This window comes from Notolepis coatsorum (assembly GCF_963971535.1).
Source record: "Notolepis coatsorum genome assembly, chromosome: 20".
In the NCBI taxonomy this organism is placed as follows: domain Eukaryota; kingdom Metazoa; phylum Chordata; class Actinopteri; order Aulopiformes; family Paralepididae; genus Notolepis; species Notolepis coatsorum.
The window spans coordinates 59482615-59505104 of record NC_140184.1 but is presented as its reverse complement, the minus strand read 5'-3'; the positions used below and the strand labels follow the sequence as shown (position 1 = coordinate 59505104).

General features: G+C 43.3%; 1 protein-coding gene across 1 annotated transcript in view; it reads left to right on the top strand.

Moving 5' to 3' along the window:
* The window catches only part of LOC311246881 (ankyrin repeat and EF-hand domain-containing protein 1-like), a gene marked incomplete at both ends in the record, with an annotated part of 45826 nt that extends 26962 nt beyond the window's left edge, over positions 1-18864 (top strand). Inside the window, 2 exons of the mRNA XM_084337122.1 lie at positions 8114-8340; positions 18746-18864. Coding sequence (XP_084193248.1) covers positions 8114-8340; positions 18746-18864 — 346 coding nt within the window. The remainder of the gene's footprint in view (positions 1-8113; positions 8341-18745) is intronic.
* Between the last annotated feature and the right edge of the window lie 3626 nt (positions 18865-22490).

Here is a 22490-nt window from a genome sequence, read left to right as displayed (position 1 = left end):
ACAATGTGTATCAAAGTGTTGCGTGTTACAGTGTAGGTTCGTTTATGAGGACAAGTGCATGACAGTAAGGTTAGTCAGGGTTAGATATATTTTTTTTTTCTTTTTTTTATCATCATTTCAGATAATGGTTGAAGAAGTGAGTCTTTAGTCGACGGCGAAAGATTGGACGGGATTCGGCTGTCCTAACTGGGATGGGTAGTTCATTCCACCATTGTGGGGCAAGGACTGAGAATAAGCGGCTTCTCTTTGATGACCCTCCGGGAGCTTGGATAAGAGTAGGTCTGAGGCGGCCAGAAGATGCAGAGCCTTTCTGCTTCTCTCCCCTCCCTACCTTCAACTCTGGCAGTCCACATCTTTTATTTGTCCCACACTCATTATCTATTCTCTCTCTCCACTCTCTTGGCAACACACTTTTAATTTTTTCAAAACCAGAAGAAACTGATGCATAGCTGTATTCCTCCTCCAATTCTATCACTGTGTCATATAAAGCCTGTACCGGGAGGAAGCCCGGTACAAACTCATACACACAATCCTTCACTTGTCTTATTCCTGCTCTCCAAAAAACTTTATTATACAAAACACTCTCATTAATACTTACTTTAGGGTTTAGAAATACAGGTTGGTTAAAAACCATTTCTAACTCTGTACATAAGTACTCTACATTGGGCAAGAACTCGGCCCACGCCTGCAGTACCTCCCTATACAAAACAGGTATCCCCTCTGTCATGGGCAGTTTAAACCCCATGAACAGACCATTGTCCCCACACTTGCCTACCTTCTCTACACACTCTCTGAATAAAAGCTTCCAGCCATACTCTGTGCTATCACACAAGTACTTCTGTACACACTTTATCCTTATAGTTTTTTTCCTTACCTTAAAATCAAACAAATTTAAACCACCTTCACTGCACTTACCTATCAGAGTCTTGTGCGCTATTTTAGCCATCTTCCCTTCCCACAGGAAATCTTTTACTACTCCATTCACAGCATTTTCTACTGTCTCTGGCATGTCCAACACACTTAAAGCATACATTAATTTTGACATTAATAAGCTATTTACTATAATTACCTTGCCTTTTAGCTTCAAACACCTGTTTCCAATACTGAAGCATCTGTCTTATTTTAATTACTATACCTGTCCACGTTAAATCCCTCTCTCTACTATCATTCACCCCTATCCATATCCCCAAAATTTTGATGTGCTCCTCCGCCATTTTAAAAGGGAAAACACATTTATCTATATTCAAATTACCTATACATAATAATTCCGATTTATCCACATTTATCTCAGCCCCTGATGCCCTACCATACACCCGCAGACACTCCATTATTCTATTTACACTGTCAATATTCCTTACTGTGAAGGTAGTATCATCCGCATACTGATGCACCAGACTCACCCCCCCATTTGGTATTTTAATTCCTACAATTTCCTTTATACTTTTAACATAAGTTGCAAGTGGCTCTGCAGAAATTGTGTACAGCAAGGCTGAAAGTGGACACCCCTGCCTCACAGACCGTTCTAAAGTAAAGACATCTGTGATGCACCCATTGCACTTTACACAACTCTTTGCATCAGTATACAAAAGTTTTACCCATTTTATAATTCTTTCACCAAAACCAAAAATATTCATTGTTTTCAATAAGAACTCATGTTCCACACGATCAAAAGCTTTGTTTAGGTCTACACTTAACAAAGCACATTCTTCATCCCTACCTGTTACATATTTTATCACATCTTTTATCGTTCTGATAGTTTCAGATATGTCTCTTCCAGGTATACTGTAGGCTTGCGTCGGCGCTATTATGCTCCCAATCACCCTTTTTATTCTATTAGCCAAGATCTTTGTCAACACCTTATAATCTCCGTTCAACAAACTTATTGGCCTGAAATTCTCTAACCTAGTTTTGCTGCCTTTATTTTTAAATAACAAAGTCAAAACTCCAGTAGTCATTCCTTCCGCACACACACTGATTCTTTCCATTTCTTTATATACATTCAATAATATTGGTGCCAGCAGATCAACAAAAGTTTTATAAAACTCTCCAGACAATCCATCTATCCCCGGACTTTTTTTGATCTGCAGGCCATGAATTGCCTCTCTCACCTCCTTCTCAGTTATTTCTCCATCACACATATTCTTATCACTTTCCTCCAGCCTCATTTTCATGGTATTTAACACAATATTTACACACTCATTATCAATCCCTTCACTCTTGTATAGTTTCCTATAAAAAGACTCTACAGTATCCAAAATACCAACAAGATCATTCATTTTTTCACCTTCATTTTCAATTTCTCTTATATATGTTTTCCTTTGCTTATTTTTTTCCAATCTTAAAAAGAAAGAGGTACACCTCTCTCCCTCAAAAGCATATTTAGCTTTGCTCCTTATAATTGCTCCCATACATTTTTTCCTCTCACTTGATTCCCACCTAGCTTCAAGCTCAAGGTACTTCTCTATATTGTGATCTGGATTTATTTTTATCTTCTCCTCCTCTCTTGTCAACATTTCTCTTAATTTCCATTCCTCTTTTTTCTTTTTATAATTCCGCGCTTTAGTATATCTTATACTTATTTTCTTTATATTAGCTTTCACATTACCCCACCACACACCCACATTATCTTTATATATTTGGTTTTCCTTCTCTGCACATATATATTTCTTTATCTTTCTCTGATACTCTTCCTCTTTTAGTACCCCTATATTCAAGCACCACACCCCCCCCCTCTCATCTGCACTTAATACCCCAACTCCAAACATATAGCTGCATGGTCACTTAAATAATAAAATTTGTGCTCTATTTTTAAAATGTACTTCTGTACATTTCTTTTTGCAAGGCATAAGTCTATTCTACTCTGCCTCAGTACACCCATCACCAATTGCTTTCTAGTGTATCCAATTTTACCTGCATTCTCTTCTCTCCAAACATCCACCATATCAGTTTCTGCCATTATTTTAAATAGTGCATTCCTAGATGTGTCAAATTTAAACACCCTACTTGTTGTATCCAATCTTGTGCACATAGTATTATAATCACCAATCATTATACAATTATCACTCATGTAAGTAAGTAAGTAAGTAAGTAAGTAAGTAAGTAAGTAAGTAAGTAAGTAAGTAAGTAAGTAAGTAAGTAAGTAAGTAAGTAAGTAAGTAAGTAAGTAAGTAAGTAAGTAAGTAAGTAAGTAAGTAAGTAAGTAAGTAAGTAAGTATAAAGCACCTTTCATACATGCACCCTCAAACCCTCAAAAAACACTTTCCTCTCCTTTTCCGTATTTGGAGCATAAATACTACATCATTTATACGTAATATCATTAAACACAAAATCAATTATCAACACTCTCCCCTCAGTATCGTCATGTATTTTCCTTACCTTATTAACAACACCTTTTTTCAATAATATAGCTACCCCACACGATCTCTCTGCTCCATTACTCACATATATTTCATCATTCCATTTCTTTTTTACTTCATTCATTACATTTTCTGTCCACCATGTTTCTTGTAAAACTATTATTTCTGCTTTATAGGTCATAAAAAGTTCCTCCATTTTCCCTACTCTTCTCAAACCATTTGCATTTAGTGAAACAATATTTAGTCTAGCACACATGACAGAAAATGTAATAAGAATGATCACATTCATTTATTTCGTCCTTTTCTCGTCTTTTCTTGCCCGCGCCCACCCCATGTCCTCGGATGAGCTCTCTTTAGCCTGTTTATATTTGACACACTCAAATCCAATATCTGTATTGTATGTTTGAAAAAAAAACTATTTTCTTTGCATTTCTTAACCCATTTATATTAATAGAAGTAACTGTAATTGTAGAACACATGACAGCAAATGTGATGAGGTTTATTATATACACCATTATCATCTTTTTCTCCCTTTCCTCCCTTTTTCCCCCCTTTAGGTGCTTCTTTTGTTTTTCTTTTCAAAAGGTTTATTGCCTCCCTACTTATATCCATTTCACAGCTTGACTCACCCGACAGTGAATCATCTGTTTCTGGGATTTCAGATGATGCCGCCAGCTCCATCACCTGTTTCTCTCCTTCAATCTCCAACTCTGTAGGTCTCTTCTCTTCACTGCCCCCAGGTGCATCAGAGGTATTCCCCTGGTCCGCCCGTGGCTCAGCCCTTTTTTCTCTTTTGTCTTTTCCCTCGAGTCCCTGAGCCACTCCCAAACCAGGTTTCCCCTCCGTGCCCTTCTGCCCGCCCGATACATAGCCATCAAGGCTGTCATTGATCTCGCAGCCGACGCTCCTTCCGCGCATCTCTGCCGCCCGTCCGCCTCTCCCGCTTCTCTTCTGCCCCGCCGGTAAAACAGTGCCATTCTGCTGTTCCTCCACTCCCGTCTGAATTCCCCTCGTCACTCCGCCATTCTGCCCGCTGCTCGCCGTCACCCCTCTGCTGTCTCTCCTCCAGCCCTGCCAGCTCTGCGTCGATGCCTCTCCACAGCGCCTCCGCCGCACCGCTCTCCTTCTGCTCCGCCGCACCCGCACCGTCTGCCACTACCACGCCGCTTCCTCTCGGCTCTGCTGCCCCGTCAGCTGCTGCCGCGTCTCTCACTCCGTCTGCCACCACCACGCCGCTTCCTCTCCTCTCCACACCTCCCGGCACCTCCTCATCGCTCTCACCCTGCCCAGTTGTTGTCGGGGTGGAGATCTCAGCGATCGCTCTCTCCAGGATATCGAAGACGTCGAACGCGGTCTCCTCTCCACTCTCCCTCTCCCTCTGCTTCGCCGTCAGCTCCCAACTGTCCCCCGTCCCGTCCAACGACTCCGTCTCACCCTCCTCCTCTCGACCTCCCTCAGTGGTCTGCATTGGCTCCTCCGCATCGCTGTCCTCTTTTTCTCCGTTCTCCTTCTCCTTCTCTCTGTTCTCCTTCTCTCCATTCTCATCCTCCGCCCCTCCTCTCTCCGTCTCCGTGGCTCCATCTGTCCCACCAGTCTCAGCGTCCTCTCCACGTCTCGCCCAGCCACCTTTCGCGAAGCCGCACCTGCATTCTCCATCCTCGGGACACACATTTCTCCCTTTCCTTACATTCGCGTGCATAATGTCCCTGCTTTTTGCACTTATAGCATCTAAAGTCCGGACAGTCCCGTAGCACATGACCTGGCCGAACACACAACCGACACACGCGCAGCTGCTTATCGTGTATTACTCGGAAGTGATCCGTGCCCTGCAGCGTCTCGAACTTCACTGAGTACGGCAATGATTTCACAGTGTCTGTAAACTTCACCTTCATGTATCTCGTTCCATCCACCACATCTGTCCCTTGCCACATTTTTCTTTTTATCAGCGAAATTGCCCTTACTCCCCACAGAACCAATTTGTCCATGATTTCAGCATCGGTAATATAAACTGGTAGTGACAGAAAAGACACTATCATCTCATCATCTACTATCTCACGCGCCATTAAGCGGTTGTTTTTTACTTTTATTCCATCCATGACTTTTGTCTTTATTTCCAGACTCTTTAACGTGATCTCATACTTCTTTGGCGTCTTATACCTGCAGCCCATCACCACCCCACACTGTGCTCTTATCGCCCTCAACATCTCCATCATTGTTACCCGTTCATCACCCTCTATATCTATCTCCACAGTGAGCTTTTTCTCATATATCAATTCCGTTCTTGTGTCTGTTTGCCTGGGAAGCCGTCCGCCATTCAGTCTGTCAACATCCATTATATCCGTCCGTTTACAATTGACTTACCGAAAGAAAGCCTCTCGGCACACAAACAATTTAATTTCCCCCAAACAGCACAAAGCTGCCGGGGGGAAACGAACACAATTAATAAAGTAGAAAAAAACAATAAATTCACTTACCATGTGTTAGGGATTTCCTATCCCTCGTGAATTCTTAATTGATATAGTTGTGGACCAGTCGGCCGAAAGACGGGCGGAGACAGAGTATTTCGAACGGAGCTTTTATTCATCAGAGGAGAAGAACAGTCACAGTCACCCCACGCGGGCACATCATCTCACAGCACCAGTAGAGGAAGAAAGAAGCCAGAATGTCCTTATTACATGTCATTTTATACATACAGAGAGGAGGGGAGGAGTGTGTGTGTGTGTGTGTGAGTGTGAGTGTGTGTGTGTGTGTGTGTGTGTACTTGGTCAGAAGAAGGGGGGCTAATTGGTTCCAGATGTAGAAACCCCTAGTCTCTGAACAACATCTCCATAAATCAAAGGCGTGACAGCTTGTGCGCGTGTGTACGTGAGTGTGTGTGCGTGTGCACGTGAGTGTGTGTGCGTGTGCATGTGTGTGCGTGTGATGTACAGGGGCCCTGTGTAGAAGGAGCCTCGAGCCAGAGGTCATCAGGTCACGCCACATGCACAAAGGGAGAGACAGAGAGAGCAGGGTGCAGCCTACAGCCTAAGCACAGATATAAGATATTACCAGGCATCAATGAACTAATCTATCAATTCCCCCTTTTGACGTTAAATTAAAACGTCAACACACAGTTCATTGATCTGTATCCGTCGATTGTCACCTCATTACACGCATCACATCCAATACCAGACGGGACAATCAACATCAAGAGAGGAGAGAGATTTAGAGGGAGGGGGGGAGAGCGGGAGAGAGAGAGAGAAAGAGAGAGAAGCACAGATTCTGGCAACTTAACAGAAGATAGCACGTAACCCCGTCGGACCCCCCTTACTCATTCACCTAACCCAGAGGAACCCCCCCTCTATTTACAGTGCACCCCTGGTCCCGTCTTCTAGGGGATGTGGGTCTCCTCCTGAGCTGGTTCCCGTTCCAGGGTGCGGTCCCCTAGGCAAACGTGCCTCCTCCGGTCCGCTGCCTTCCCAGTGTCTCAGACTGTCCCCTCCACCTCTCGCCGGCCGGCCCACCATCACTCCAACTCAGCTCAGTGTCTCCCCTGCGGCCGCTTCCCCCGTTCTCGTTGTGGATGAACTGCGTGTCGTAGACGACTTGCGGCGGTGCCTATGATCTGCGGTGCATGTGGTGCCTGGCTGCTGTCGCTGATCTCCGGTGCTGCGGTGGTCATCTCCGGCCTCTCGCACAGCTGCCATCTCCTCCGGTGGTCTGCCTCTCATCCTGGCCCGTCTGTCCTTCGTCTCCTCCTGCCTGTCATCCGGTCGTCTGGTGGTCTGGTCACGGACGTCTGAGGGGCTGCTGGTATCTCACCCCTGGTTCAGACGCGCTGCAGACAGCTGGTAGTGACTGTCTGGATCTTCTGCATCGTCTTCTCCTCCTCCGCGTCTCCATTCCTCCGTCCTCGGTTGCGGCTGGAACACATCAATTCTCACTATGGAACCTCCATTTGTTAGGGATTTCCTATCCCTTGTGAATTCTTAATTGATATAGTTGTGGACCAGTCGGCCGAAAGACGGGCGGAGACAGAGTATTTCGAACGGAGCTTTTATTCATCAGAGGAGAAGAACAGTCACAGTCACCCCGCGCGGGCACATCATCTCACAGCACCAGTAGAGGAAGAAAGAAGCCAGAATGTCCTTATTACATGTCATTTTATACATACAGAGAGGAGGGGAGGAGTGTGTGTGTGTGTGTGTGTGAGTGTGAGTGTGTGTGTGTGTGTGTGTGTGTGTGTGTGTGTGTGTGTGTGTGTGTGTGTGTACTTGGTCAGAAGAAGGGGGGCTAATTGGTTCCAGATGTAGAAACCCCTAGTCTCTGAACAACATCTCCATAAATCAAAGGCGTGACAGCTTGTGCGCGTGTGTACGTGAGTGTGTGTGCACGTGAGTGTGTGCGTGTGCATGTGTGTGCGTGTGATGTACAGGGGCCCTGTGTAGAAGGAGCCTCGAGCCAGAGGTCATCAGGTCACGCCACATGCACAAAGGGAGAGACAGAGAGAGCAGGGTGCAGCCTACAGCCTAAGCACAGATATAAGATTTTACCAGGCATCAATGAACTAATCTATCACATGGATAACTAGATACTTAATTTCTGTGTAACTCTCCACTCTCAAAAACACTGCTTCTCTCTCACTGCACACACTCAACTCAGCTGCTCTCAATCACCACTGATGACCAGACGACTGCTCTACCTCCTGAGCTACTGTCACCCCATGCTTTATTTGTCGCCCAGATGCTTTATTTGTTTACCTCTGTGTCCTCTCCCAGGGCTGATGTGAACTCCTGTGATCAGTTCAGCTGGACACCCCTGCACCATGCGTGCCTCGTGGGCCAGACTGACATTGCTAAGCTGCTGGTAAATTCTGGGGCAAAGGTGGACGCAGAGGCATTGAATGGGGCCACACCCCTGATGAGGGCCATCCAGAGCTGCAGGCTGGATTGCGTGGACTACCTAATCGAGATAGGAGCCAACATGCAGGCAGAGAACAAGCAAGGTAGTACCAGCACAGTGGTTACTCACAAATAATGAAGGAAGCATGCTGTGTTGAGATGCTCGTTAAGGGCCATTGTTAAACAGCAAGACAGAACAATCAATGTACCAGCTGTAGAGGGCTATTATTATCATTATCAAGTTGAAAGGCACTTCCTATTCGCCTTCTGTTTCTAGACAACAAGGATGCTTGCCAACTTATTGGTTCTCATTTACCAACGTACCCCTTAAGCCCGACTGGCCCTGTACCGGGCCAAGATAAATTTCATAAATAGATCAATACAGTCCGTATTAATTAATGTTGCATTTTCTTTTCAAATTTTGGCAATAGTAAAGACCCTAACCCTATCAAAACAGCAGTCAAAGTGTATATTTTCAGCACTACGTTTTTTTACCAAAGTTTTTAAGTGTTTAGCGAAATATGAGTTTACAAAAATCTCTGCGCATTGTATCAAAAAATTGCGGATATAGAAGCAAGGAAATTATGCCGTCATTTGTTTTTGTAGTCCTAAGAGAGAGGAGACCCAGGGCTTTCGATGGGCTTCAATTTTATAAAACTACACTACCCAACTCACGCCAGCCTCTGTCAAACAAATTTTGAACGTTATTTTTGTCATTAACACATTCAGTGCCACGCCCCTTTGACCATATATGGGCTAGAATGCCAATAAGGAAGTCAATGGGAGGTCGGGGAAATTTGCGAAGGCTTAAACTATATCTTAAATTATGGCTATGGGTCTAAAACACCTCTCGCTTATCAATGACTTGCTTGCAGTCAACATGTATGAAACGGATTGTTTTTTCATTGGTACATTTCCGTTTTATACCATTTTGAATACAAGTATAGTTTTGGAGAGTTCTAGTAATTCCAGAGAAATTCCGCGATAATAGCTCTTTAGTGGAATACACAAAACACATTGTCATTTTTCGGCTGATTTATGAATAGTTTTCAAATAAACGTTAGATTATCGATAGTATATGTGTACTTATGCACGCTAGAGAAGCGGGCTGAAAAATCTATTATCCATGACCTGGTCAGCGCTAACGTCATACACACACACACAGACACGCTGCGATGGCTGAGAAAAAAACATCTGATTAACCCTGGTAAAATAGAGTCCTTACCTCACATCAGATGTTCTGCAAAAAGATGAATCCAATTCCTGATCGCCATTCCAAATATTGATCGTGTTTATTGATCCAACGTTATAGTCCAAAACACATAATCGAAAGCTCCTCCCAGCCTCCCCATGTGGTAACAGATACTGCTTGCCAGAGAAGGGAAAACCCCGGACCGGACTTTTTTTCTGATGCACATGCCCACCCAATCCAATCCAATGATGTGCAATACCATCCGGGAGACGATAGGCGGTGGTATTTTCCCTTTTCGAGCTCAGACCCATTCCCAATGATAACGTCAGGCTGGATGGATGAAAAATGAATGGATATTGCTAATAAAAGCAAAAACGAGAAAAAAAAACGAGAACTCGTCATTGGCACTCAACGCATGGCGAGTTAACACAACTAATCTCGTCGTTGGCACTCACAGGTCGAAATGACAGAGCATTTTTCATTACAAAAAAAGTTGTTTTTCACGTCTGGTCAATGGTCCTCATTCTGGAACGTGTTTGCCTTGGTAAATATCCTGGTAAAAATGTTGTACCAACAGATTTACGGAAATCCTCCTCCGGATTCCTGAACGCGTGAGTCTTCCTAAGTGGGCAAAAACTTTCGCAGCTGTGCTCCGCTGAATAGAGTACGTCACTCATTCTTAAAATGGCAGTGTGTGCCCATATCCCTGAATTTGCATACAGACACGCCCAGCCAGCTCCTTATAAGGCCAGGGCCGTGTGCAATACGGAAGTGAGAGGGTCTGCCGTTGCATCTCTGCTGTGTTGATCCTTGTATTCAACAGGTAGCGCGGAACCAATTTGCGACTGATCACAATTCGATTAGATTAAAATGTATTGTCATAATACAGCACAAGTACAATACAACATCCAAACAGAGTGCAAATGTATTAGTAAAGTGCAATAGTAACATACAATGCACAGGTGATGGAACTGGTAAAATGCTTCATTTGGGATAAATAGTTGGTGATTGCGTCCATTCTACAGACATATAAATATATATGATATATAAATAATTATAATGATAATAAATACGATAATTACGTTTTGGAATATTAATAGTCTATTCCACTATAGCTATATCCACGGTGATCGGTTTAGTTCTCATTTATTTATTTATTTTCGAACATGGTTTGTTGAGTCATGACTATAAATGTAAAACATAATTGTTATGATACAAATAGTGTTGTATTTATCATCATTATAATTATTTAATTCCACGGATGTCTGTTATATCAAAGTGATATTGGCATGATAAATAGCATGACATCTCATTGTAATGTCAATACTGAACGACTGCGCGCTTGTCAAGAGCAAATCGTGCAGTCGTTCAGTATTGACATTACTAAATTAGATGTCATGCTATTACGTCATATTCTACAGTAGGACTTACTACTATAATACCTCATAAAAATAAGTCATTAGAATAATGGAAGCCTACTTTGCTGGAACTATTCATTTCGCACATATACAGTACGTGTGTGTGTGTGTGTGTGTGTGTGTGTGTGTGTGTGTGTGTGTGTGTGTGTGTGTGTGTGTGTGTGTGTGTGTGTGTGTGTGTGTGTGTGTGTGTGTGTGTGTGTGTGTGTGTGCGCGCGTGCGTGCGTGCGTGCGTGCGTGCGTGCGTGCGTGCGCTCGCTAAGGCTGCCGCACTAAGATGCAAATTTAGCAATAGGAATACATAAAACCAACAATAAATAATATCATAGAGAAGAAGACAATATATGGCATATTAATACAGTATATTCCACTATACAGTCGCTATATCCATGGTGATCGGTTTAGTTCTTATTTATTTAGTTTGCAGTGTGTGTGTGTGTAATACTCACAATGCCTCATTGAGTCAGGACTATAAATGCTAAATTATTATTGATACAAATATTGTCGTATTATTTATCATTATAATTATTTAATTCCACGGATGTCTGTAGCATCATAATCGGCAATCCCCAATGACTTATACCAGAGAAAGCTGTTGAAACCATGGGCGCACACCGGTCTGTCTGACTTACGACTGCCTTTTAGAGTACATAAATCCTACAAAGAATTTACAATACAAAGCTGTTTGAGAATGCCAAATAATTTTGTAAAATCGAGTTACGATGGAATTCCTTGGTAAGTTTTACATATATCCATTCGAGAATGAGGACCAATATTAGCATGGTGTTATTCACCATCAAAGACTCTGGGAGCCTTTACTACTATAGGGCAGCGCATAATATCTGTTAGATACTGTAGAGGCTCTATACTATTATATCTGTTATATAGAGCCTCTATACTACATCTCTATGTTATATAGAGGCTCTATACTACATCTCTCTGTTAGATAGAGGCTCTATACTACATCTCTGTTAGATAGTGGCTATATACTACATATCTCTGTTAGGTAGAGACTATACTACATCTCTCTGTTAGATATTGGCTCTATACTACATCTCTGTTAGGTAGAGGCTCTATACTACCCTGATGTAAACAAGACGAAAGTCTTTCTCTGGTCTGCATCCCCTTAACAATTGTATGTATTGAGCTGTACTGTACTGTACCCATTCTGCAATCTGTTAATAAAGTTTTCAATCAATCAATCAATCAATCAAGGTAGAGACTCTATACTACATCTCTCTGTTAGATAGAGACTATACTACATCTCTATGTTATATAGAGGCTCTATACTACATAGCTCTGTGAGATAGTGGCTCTATCTGGCTAATCTGCCCAGTTTACACGTGTTCCTTCACAGCCTGCATTTAGAAGAGATTCCGGGTAACTATGCAAAGTCACCAGAAATCAGTGGACCTCATTCTCCAACGGACTTACAAGAAAGTTACCAAGAAATTGCTTAAGTCGGACAGACCGGTGTATGCCCGTGTGTTTAACGGCTTAATTTGTGAGAAGTCCTTGGGGATTGTGGTCACTTCGATTCTACAGACATCCTCGGAATTAAATAATTATATTAAACATAAATACGACTATATCTGGATGCATTGGTGTGCGCCCGAGTTCTTAACGGCTTCATTTTGGAGAAGTCCTTGGGGATTGTGGTCACTTCTACAGACATCATCGGAATTAAATAATTATAATGATAATAAATATGACAATATTTCTATCATTAACTATTACGTTTTACATTTATGGTCATGACTCAATGAGGCATCGTGAGCATTACACACACACACTGCAAATGAGAAGTAAACCCAATCACGCAGGAATAGACTAACTAATAGATTAACTCATTCCATATAAATCTATAGCTTATTAACATGCAGCAGCCGATGCAGGATACTGTGTACATAGTTACACACACACACACACACACACACACACACACACACACACACACACACACACACACACACACACACACACACACACACACACACACACACACACACACACACGCCTGCATCAGCTGCTGCATCGTTAATAACCCAATCGCACGGGTTATTCTAATCTAGACTAACTGTTACGACCCTGGCTCAAAGGCACGCAACCTATGTGCAAACCAACACCAAAACCCAGTGCTCTAACTCAAAATGCTACTATATCAAGGAACTATTAGTGTAAACCAAAGGACAAGGACTGGAAGAACGTGACAGCTCTTCCTCTAAGCACAGACACTGCATGTGTGTTACCAGGGCTGGTTTTAAAGCTCCCAGCAGGTAACCAATCAGCACTAATTAGCTAATTGGCAGCCCTCAACCTGCATGCACAGTGACACAGGAGTGATCAGGCTCCTGGTACATAACACCTCCCACACCAAACTGGTTGCCCCAGAGGCAACCACCACACAACAACCAATAAACAAAAACAACAAAAACAACTGTGACCCATTAATTGTCAGGGCCACTACCACAACAGCGATAGCGGGTCGGCCCCTGTCGAACACGACCACCAACCGTGTTGTATGCTCCCTTTCAACAGGCCCCTCCACCGATACCGACCTGTCAAAAATAGACTGCAAACCAAAATCAATCTGAGAACTAATCTCACTGCGCTCAACACAACAGAACACAGCAAAACAAAAACCATAGATCACTGATACCACCACCGCGCCCATATCCATCCCACCTGGCACTGGCAGTTCAGGATACTGCAAACCGTGAACATCCAGAGTAGGATGTACCGCCTCAGGTACAGCCCCACCGTCCCTGGAACATGACAGTACGACAGTCACAAAAACGTCTGGAACACCATCTAAAATGGCGTCACCCAAAATAACATTGTCCTGATCAAAATCAAAATGGCTGCCACTCAACAGACCAGGTCGCGAAGGCGGCTCCTGCTCCACAGGACACAGGTAACTAGGTTGACCATCACACCTAGTGCATGGCAGAGAATCAGTGTGGACAAGTGGATCAATGTCAGAATCATCAACTGACATACTGGGACCATCCCTGCCCACAAGTGAAACATTAGGGACAATAGAGCTACTGTGGGAAGGCTGGCAGCCTAAGTCAGGCTCAGTAGCCTCTCCAACTAGAACGGTGTCACATGAAACAACAGCACCTCTCATAGCATCCTTCCCACACTCATCCTCCAATTCGTTCGTGGCCTCAGCCACCGTACAGGCTGGGAAGACCTTGAGACACTGCGCTGCCATATCATCTCCTGCCACATGCTTCTCCGGCACGCATGTCAACTCTGGTTTCACCACCGGGCCTAACACAAAGCCACAATCAAGAGAATCATTATGCAGAGGTACATCCACAGTGTGCTTTCCAAAATTCTCACCAGGTACACATTTTAATTCAACAAAGAATGTGTCACTAAGTGTAATGTCCCAAGTCGAAGTATCAACAACATCACTTTTGTCCTTTGACATTTCCCGTGCCACAGCACACACAGGAAACACTTCTGGATGTTTCTGTGCCAGCTCATTAGGGACCTCAGAAACCACAGGAATGGGAGCTACAACCGGAGTAGCCAACACTTTGTCACCAGCCAAATCATTCCCTAGAATGAAGGACACCCCCTTTATGGGAATGTGAGAACATACCCCCACAACAACATTGCCTGATACTAAGGGAGAATTGAGCGTGACCTCATGCAAAGGTGCATCCACAAATCCACCCCCAAAGCCCCGAACAACGACACCGGAATGCAAAGAAGAGTTTTCTGAAAACGGCAAAACCCCCTCCAGAATGAGGGACTGAAAAGCACCGGTATCTCTCCAAATTGTTATAGCCTGTTTGGACTCTAGTGCATTAGTCAGAGAAACAAATCCATCCATCATAAACCTTGAGGAACCCTCAAGCTCTTTGTCCACACGTTTGATACTTCCCCCATCACCATCTAACGTTGGCATAGGCGTTCTGCATATGGTTTCTACCAGAGCCACGGTTCTGAAATTTTTCTGCTCAAGCACCGGGCACCCAGCAACGATATGACCAGGTGGCATGGTGGTGTAGTGGTTAACACTGGCCTCACAGCAAGAAGGTCCAGGGTTCGATTCCCGCTTGGGGACCAGGTTTCCATGATGCCAGGTACCCAGGTGGTGTATCTCCCAGGCCTTTCTGTGTGGAGTTTGCATGTTCTCCCCGTGCTCGCAAGGGTTTCCCCCCCGATAAGATAAACCCAATGGAAAAACATGCACAACAACAGATCGCTAACGCTGTGGCGTCCTTGACGAAGACGGACAGGAGCACTTGGATTGGTCCCCTGGCGCGGCTCACGTTGACGCCTGTCTGCTCCCGGCTGCCCTTGGGGGGGAAGGACGACGGGATGGGTTAATCGCAGAGACAAATCGCATCTGCGATCCTAAAGAGACAATGCATGCGTGTGTTCCGGTGTGTGTGCTAAAACTAACCGCTGTGTGTACCACTAAAAAACATTGAGTGTCGTTGCATGCCGAATAAAGACCTCTGCAACAGGTCCTGCATTATTATTATTATATTCTTTACAGTAGAAACAGATAATCCCTTCTGGGAATGCACCAGCAGAACCACCCCGCCTAGGAGGTGAAGTTAACTGACCAGCAGACACAGGTTTTGGGAAACGGCCCCCCTGAACAGGACGCCTATCCCCGGACTCAACACGGTAGTCCTCCAAAAACACGGACTTGTGTGTCAACACAAACTCATCAGCGAAGACAGCGGCGTCGCCTATCTTCGATACTTTACGCTCATTTAGATGTGTGGAAACGGTATCAGGAACACATCTTTTAAATTCCTCTAGGAGAATCAACTGCCTAAGCTGCTCTCTTGACTCTGCCTTCCGAGAAGTGCACCACCTGTCAAACAGGTTCTCCTTCTCCCTTCCAAATTCAACATAAGACTGTCCCTCCGACCTGCGATAACCTCTAAAACGCTGACGATAGGCCTCTGGGACCAACTCATAAGCCCTCAATATGGAAGCTTTAACAAGCTCATAATCAGCGCTTTGTTCAAGGGACAGAGCAGTATAGGCTTCTTGTGCCCTACCAACTAAAACACATTGCAGCAGCAGTGTCCAGGCGGTATCAGGCCACTTCAATGTGGTTGCCACCCGTTCAAAAAGGGGAAAATATCTTTCCACGTCTTTCTCAAAAAATGGAGGCACCATCCTAATATTCCTGCCTACATCAAACCCGGAACGTGACTCTGAATGCAGAGCACCCGCCTGTAAGGCAGCATGCTTAAACTCAAGCTCCTTCTGCGCACGCTCGTGCACCAGTAACATTTGTCTCTCCTCCAGCAACATTTGTCTCTCCTTAAGCTCCCGCTCCTCTTTCCTCTCTTTAAGCTCACGCTCCTCTCTCCTCTCTCTCTCCTTAAGCTCACGCTCCTCTCTCCTCTCCTCACGCTCGTGCTCTAGCTGCCTTTCCTTAAACTCCAACTCCCTACAGAGAGTGGTGCGCTCAGCCGAGCGTACCACGGGTATTGCACTACCCCCCCTGCAGGTTCTATACAACAAGAGGTGCAAATCCAGAGCCTGCAGGATAATGAAAGACCCTCACCACCCCAATAACAGCCTGTTTCAGCTGCTGAGGTCAGGCAGACGCCTGCGAACCCCAGCTACTAGGACAGAGCGGCTTAGGCTCAGCTTCTTCCCCCAGGCCATCAAAGCCATGAACAATGAACATTGAGTGCTCAGAACATTGAACTATCCACACACAAGCACACATGAACACACACACGACACGCACGCTGTGCACGCTCACACACGAGCAGCCACTTAACACTTTAACATGAGCGGGCACACACTCATGTCGCACACACGCACACTTATGGCCAAAGGAAAGGACACTTTAAATTAGAATAACAGGAACAGTGTATTGCACTACCAAAGCTAACTAGCATGTCCCATATGCTCTGTAAATAACTATGTACAGATACCGAGATGTCACTCCATGTTACCTGTTACCTGTTTACTGCACAATGTTGTTTTTTCATTTTTTGATTCTATTATATGTTGTACCACTGTATTGCACATTGTTGCGGGCAAGACCACCCGCATTTCATTGTATACCTGTATGCCGTGACAATTAAAACTCTTGACTTGACTTGACTTGACTAATCCTCCACTCACCCTCTGCACCAGGTAATAGCGGAGATGCGTCAGACAAAGGCTCCTCCACCCTCTCCTCGAGCACCTGCCCTCTAATGAGTAACACCCTTAAAGCACTCAAGGCAGTTGGCTTCAAACGTTTCTCACTTGCAGTAAGCTCTACCCTGTAGTGTACAGCAAGTTCCAGAAGTTGTTCTTTGGAAAACTTCCCCAACATATCATGAGACGGGTGATCAACAAAGTCCTTGATGGAAGCCATCGTTACTGTACCAGTCACCACAAGCTACTCACTTTACTTCACAGTCACGAAGAACCACTAACGAACCACGAAGAACCACCAAAGAACCATGAAGAACCACTGAAGAACCACTGAAGAACGCTAATGCCAATAATAACAACCATAAAGGGACGCGGTGGAAATGTGTGCCCTACCGAGCGCATCTTTCTAATTTGCAAAAAAAATCAAATAAAAAACAACCACCCTGAAATAAATAGACGTGACATACACGCAGGGTGTCACGTGCTAACCGGTATGCTAACCAAACACTCAAAACAAACAAAACAAATACAACAAACAAATTCAAACAGGTGGCCCTTCTAACCTGATATGACTACTTATGCTTCTACATCTAAACTGCAGTCACAACCGGCCCACCACATGTCTACCCTAAGAAACAGTAAATCAGGCCCTACGACACTACCTGTGTTTTCTGGCCCCCTAATCTACCTACCCTTAAGCTAATGCCCTGTAGACCTAACCATCTTCAACCACACCTGCTACCAGCCAAAGATCATACTTGACCATCCACCCGTCCAGTACATGATACGGTACCAGACAAGTAGATGGTGCCAATCCCTTCCCTGACTGCCCCAGGAGTATGTGGTGCACAGGAAGCTAACCAACAACCAGAAAATAATGTCCCTATCTACATGTGGTGCCCACTAAACTATATATTTTAACAGCATAAGTAGTCACATCAAATTACAAACAAATAAGGCATACTCACCTGTTTGATGAAAACGGCTCAAGCCCCCACGTTACACAATATGTAACGAACACCACCCAAACCATAATACTATGACACCCCGTGTAACACAAAAAAAAACCACCAAACAAATTTCTAGGGGTAAAATATCCCGGACGAGCGCCCAACTGTTACGACCCTGGCTCAAAGGCACGCAACCTATGTGCAAACCAACACCAAAACCCTGTGCTCTAACTCAAAATGCTACTATATCAAGGAACTATTAGTGTAAACCAAAGGACAAGGACTGGAAGAACGTGACAGCTCTTCCTCTAAGCACAGACACTGCATGTGTGTTACCAGGGCTGGTTTTAAAGCTCCCAGCAGGTAACCAATCAGCACTAATTAGCTAATTGGTAGCCCTCAACCTGCATGCACAGTGACACAGGAGTGATCAGGCTCCTGGTACATAACACTAACCAATAGATTAACGAATTCCATATAAATCTATAGCTTATTAATGCACCAGCTGAAGATACTGTCTGTACATGTTTTAATTGATTGTTATCCTTACTTGTCTTATTGTTCTGATTTTATATGCTGTGTGATTTTATATGCCTTTATTTAAACTGTATATACACTCAACATGACTGTAAATGAAGGAAACCTCAGCTTAAATAAAGGTTTGAAATTAAATTAAATTAAACCGTGCTCTCCATACAGTCTCATACAGTATAACTCTATATAGTTATCTTTTTCTGATTTATCCCGACAGTTCCCAGGTTGTTCCTCTGTTCTGAGTGTGAGATACCTTGTGTTTTCCTCTCCTCAGGGCAGAACTGCCTGGCCATCGCAACAGCCTACGGTAACCTGAACATCACAGAGCTGGTCCAGCAGAAGCTGGACTGTCAGCCCAAACCCAAGAAGAAGAAGGGAAAAGAAGCCAAGTAACAGTAAAAAGTTAAGTTATTTATTTTTTAACCAGTGACAATTTTTTAACCATTAATCAACATCTTCAGTTTCGACATCAATGTAAATGTGCCAGAATTAGCTAATGAGCTAGTTTTCATTACTGACATTTATTTCTTTTTTTTTAAACTTTGGCCATTCCCCTGGCTCTTTTTAGCGTTTATCGCATTTACTCTGGTCAAGAATGACCGACAGAAACAGGCTGAAGGGGTACAGATGGGGGGGAAGACACTCTGGGAAAGGCACGGCTGCAGTCTGGGATTCGAACTCGCTAAACCCCAGATCCGTGACAAGCACGGTTGTCCCCGGCGCCGAAATAGCGCTCGAGGTACGTGGTGAGCTACTGGAGCTCCCCGACATTTATTTCTTATGTATGTGTCTGTCCCTGACAATGAAAATAACTTCTCACATGGTACTGTGTGAGAGGAGGAGAGAGAGAACTTCAGTTTTACTCTACAAAAGTATATTAGTCAGTAAAAGGTTGGCAAGAGATTAACATTGGACTCTATTCAGTTGGATTTGTGACACTATTTTGATTTCAAATAGTAGAAGGGGATGTTTCTGTTACCCTTTATTTTTTTCCCATGTGATGTTGGACACAATTACATTGTATGATTTGCTTTAGAAGTGTGAGGGATCCATGGAATGATCTTTGAGTAATGGAAAATGTTGCGGTAACACTTTATAATAACACTCAGTTATAAGACCTTTATAAGGTATTTGTAGATAATGAACTAATCATGAACAAATAATTTATATATATTCGTAAATTATTATTAAATCATTTATAGCTATATTTGTATAACATTTACAAATTAGTTCTACATTATTTATAACTCATTATCAACATTGTTTGTACTTGATTTGTTCATAATTAAATAATGTTGTTTAATGTGTAGTAACACATTTGTAGATGGTTTGAAAAATGGATATGAAAAAACGACTATACAGTACCTCCATATTTGTTCATGTTCAACAAATGATTTGTTAAGACATTCAAAAAACATCTATAAATCATTTGCTGATGCTATTGTGTGCTCTAATCTAAAGTGAAGCCTATTCATCATTAACAAATGTCTAATAGTTTGTTTATTTGTGGACTTTTATGAATACACACAAAACAATCACCAGACTTTTCTTTATGTTTAACAAATGATTTGTTAAGACATTCATAAAACATCTATAAATCATTTGCAGATGCTATTGTGTGCCCTAATCTGAAGTGAAGCCTATTAATCATTAACAAATGTCTAATACAGTTAATTATTTGTTTACTTTTTCATCACCTGTTACAAATGTTGTAGACAGCTTTCGGATACACCCTTCTTTGTGACATCAAACAGTGACAGAATTAGGATTATAGATAAATGCAACTTTATTAACATATAAAATACATGTGCATAACATTATAGTATAACATGAAACATTTTGGAGAGGAGAAGATGACTTTAGATACACCCTACCAACTGGACAATCATTTAGAATCATATCTTCGGGTGGAAAACAACATAGAAAAGGTGTAGCTTTTGCTTTGACTGAGAAAGCAGCAAAAAGCGTGGAAAGTTATCAAACGATATCGGAACGTATTATCACCTTGAGAATGAAAGCAACACCAGCAAGTGTATGCATCACACAAGCATATGCACCAACTGGAGAAGCTGAGGATGATGAAATAGACAACTTTTATGAAAATATTGAGAGAGCGATGAAAGACCAAAAGAAATGGGGAGATGTGGAAATAGTCATGGGCGATTTCAACGCCAAATTAGGTGAAGAAAAAGTTGATGGTGTTGTCGGACCTTTTGGTATGGGTATAAGAAACGATAGAGGAGATAGACTAGTGGATTTCTGCAGGAAGAACCAATTGTGGGTCACCAACACTTGGTTTGAACAACGTAAATCTGCAAGACACACATGGAGATCTCCTGATGGAAACACTAGAAACCAAATTGATTACATAATGATAAACCACAGATACAAGAAAGGAATAACAAACTCTAAGGCACGACCATCTGCAGACATATTATTTCCTTTGTCAAATGTTTTTCGAAGAAGTTATCCAGTATGCTAATACAAACCCTAAGTGGGAGTGTTGAAGTCAGAGGTTCTGTGTAGGATTGTTAGTAACTGTCTAACTGCATATATAACTGTTTCCACTAGAGGGCGCTCTAGGCGGAGCCACTCAGGAACACCACTAGGTGACAAGTATAAATAGAGATGTCTCCTCCCACTCTTCCTCTTTCCCCCCAGCCTCTCAGTGAGAGGAGAACTCTAGAACTGCTTCTCATGCCATGTGAATAAATAAACCACGCCAGTTAAAGGCTAAAGATAGAAACCATGCCTCTTGACCACATTATTGTCGCCCTATAGCCGGATTCTGTCAACACAAAAGTATGTCATAACGTGAAACTGATGTCAGATTCGGAATCCTCATGGTTGATTTACACAAAAAAGTGTATTCATACATGATTCTATGTGCTCTGGTTCAAAAGTAAATTTTTCAAGATGGCACCAGAAGTTTTTTGGATTTGGCCCTCTGACAAAAAATTCCAGGATTTTTGGGAGGGACACAGGGGCTAAATATTTTATAAAAAGGTCCATAGAAGTCAAATCAACCATCAAAACATCTTAGCCAGAGAATGGTCACGGAATTGAGGTTCTTGACCCAACGATCTAGTCCAACCGTGCTACAGTGGAACCGGTTTGTTTTCTGCTGTATACAGTATGTTGCTATTGGTTGTTGAACTGTGAACATTTACATTTACATTTAGTCATTTAGCTGACACTTTTATCCAAAGCGACTTACAAGTTATCACGTCTGCAGGAAGGGTACAACTCTGGCAGCTAAGGGTAAGTAACATTGTTCGTCAAACAGTGTCGAACTTGAGAGCTACAGACGTGAGTGCATATTAGCATAGTAGGTAGTAATATATATACAAGATTCCTTAGTAGCAGAGTGCATAATAGTAAAAGACAGTACAAAGGTTTTTTTTTTTTTTTTTTTTTTATTGTATCCACTCATTCAGCTCTCCTTTGACAGACTGACTGAAGGCTCTACTACTACCAAGGAAGAGTGGTCCTCGGAATCAACTTTTTCTATGGCAGACTTTTTGTTGTTGCACACCACATCAGTGTCCTTGTGGTAGCCAGTATAGTTGGGCTAGCTGTGGCTACTTTTGCCTTTGGGTGTCCTTAGCCACTACATTTTATTCCCCCCTGTCCTTAGTGGCTGTCTACCTCCTGTCCTTAGTGGCTGTCTACCCCCTGTCCTTAGTGGCTGTCTACCTCCTGTCCTTAGTGGCTGTCTACCTCCTGTCCTTAGTGGCTGTCTACCCCCTGTCCTTAGTGGCTGTCTACCCCCTGTCCTTAGTGGCTGTCTACCCCCTGTCCTTAGTGGCTGTCTACCCCGTGTTTGTGCCTTTCCCATTACCCCACCTTTGTTGTTTTTCAGCGCAGGTAAGATTGGTTTGTCAGGTAGTATTTTTTAGCTCCCTTGTGTACCTTTGTTTGCCCTCTTTCTAGTGTGCATGGACACCCCACTAGTGGTAGGTGAAAGGGAAGGGATCATCCCTATGTTCCCCGGGTCCTATGTTCCCCGGGTTCTATGT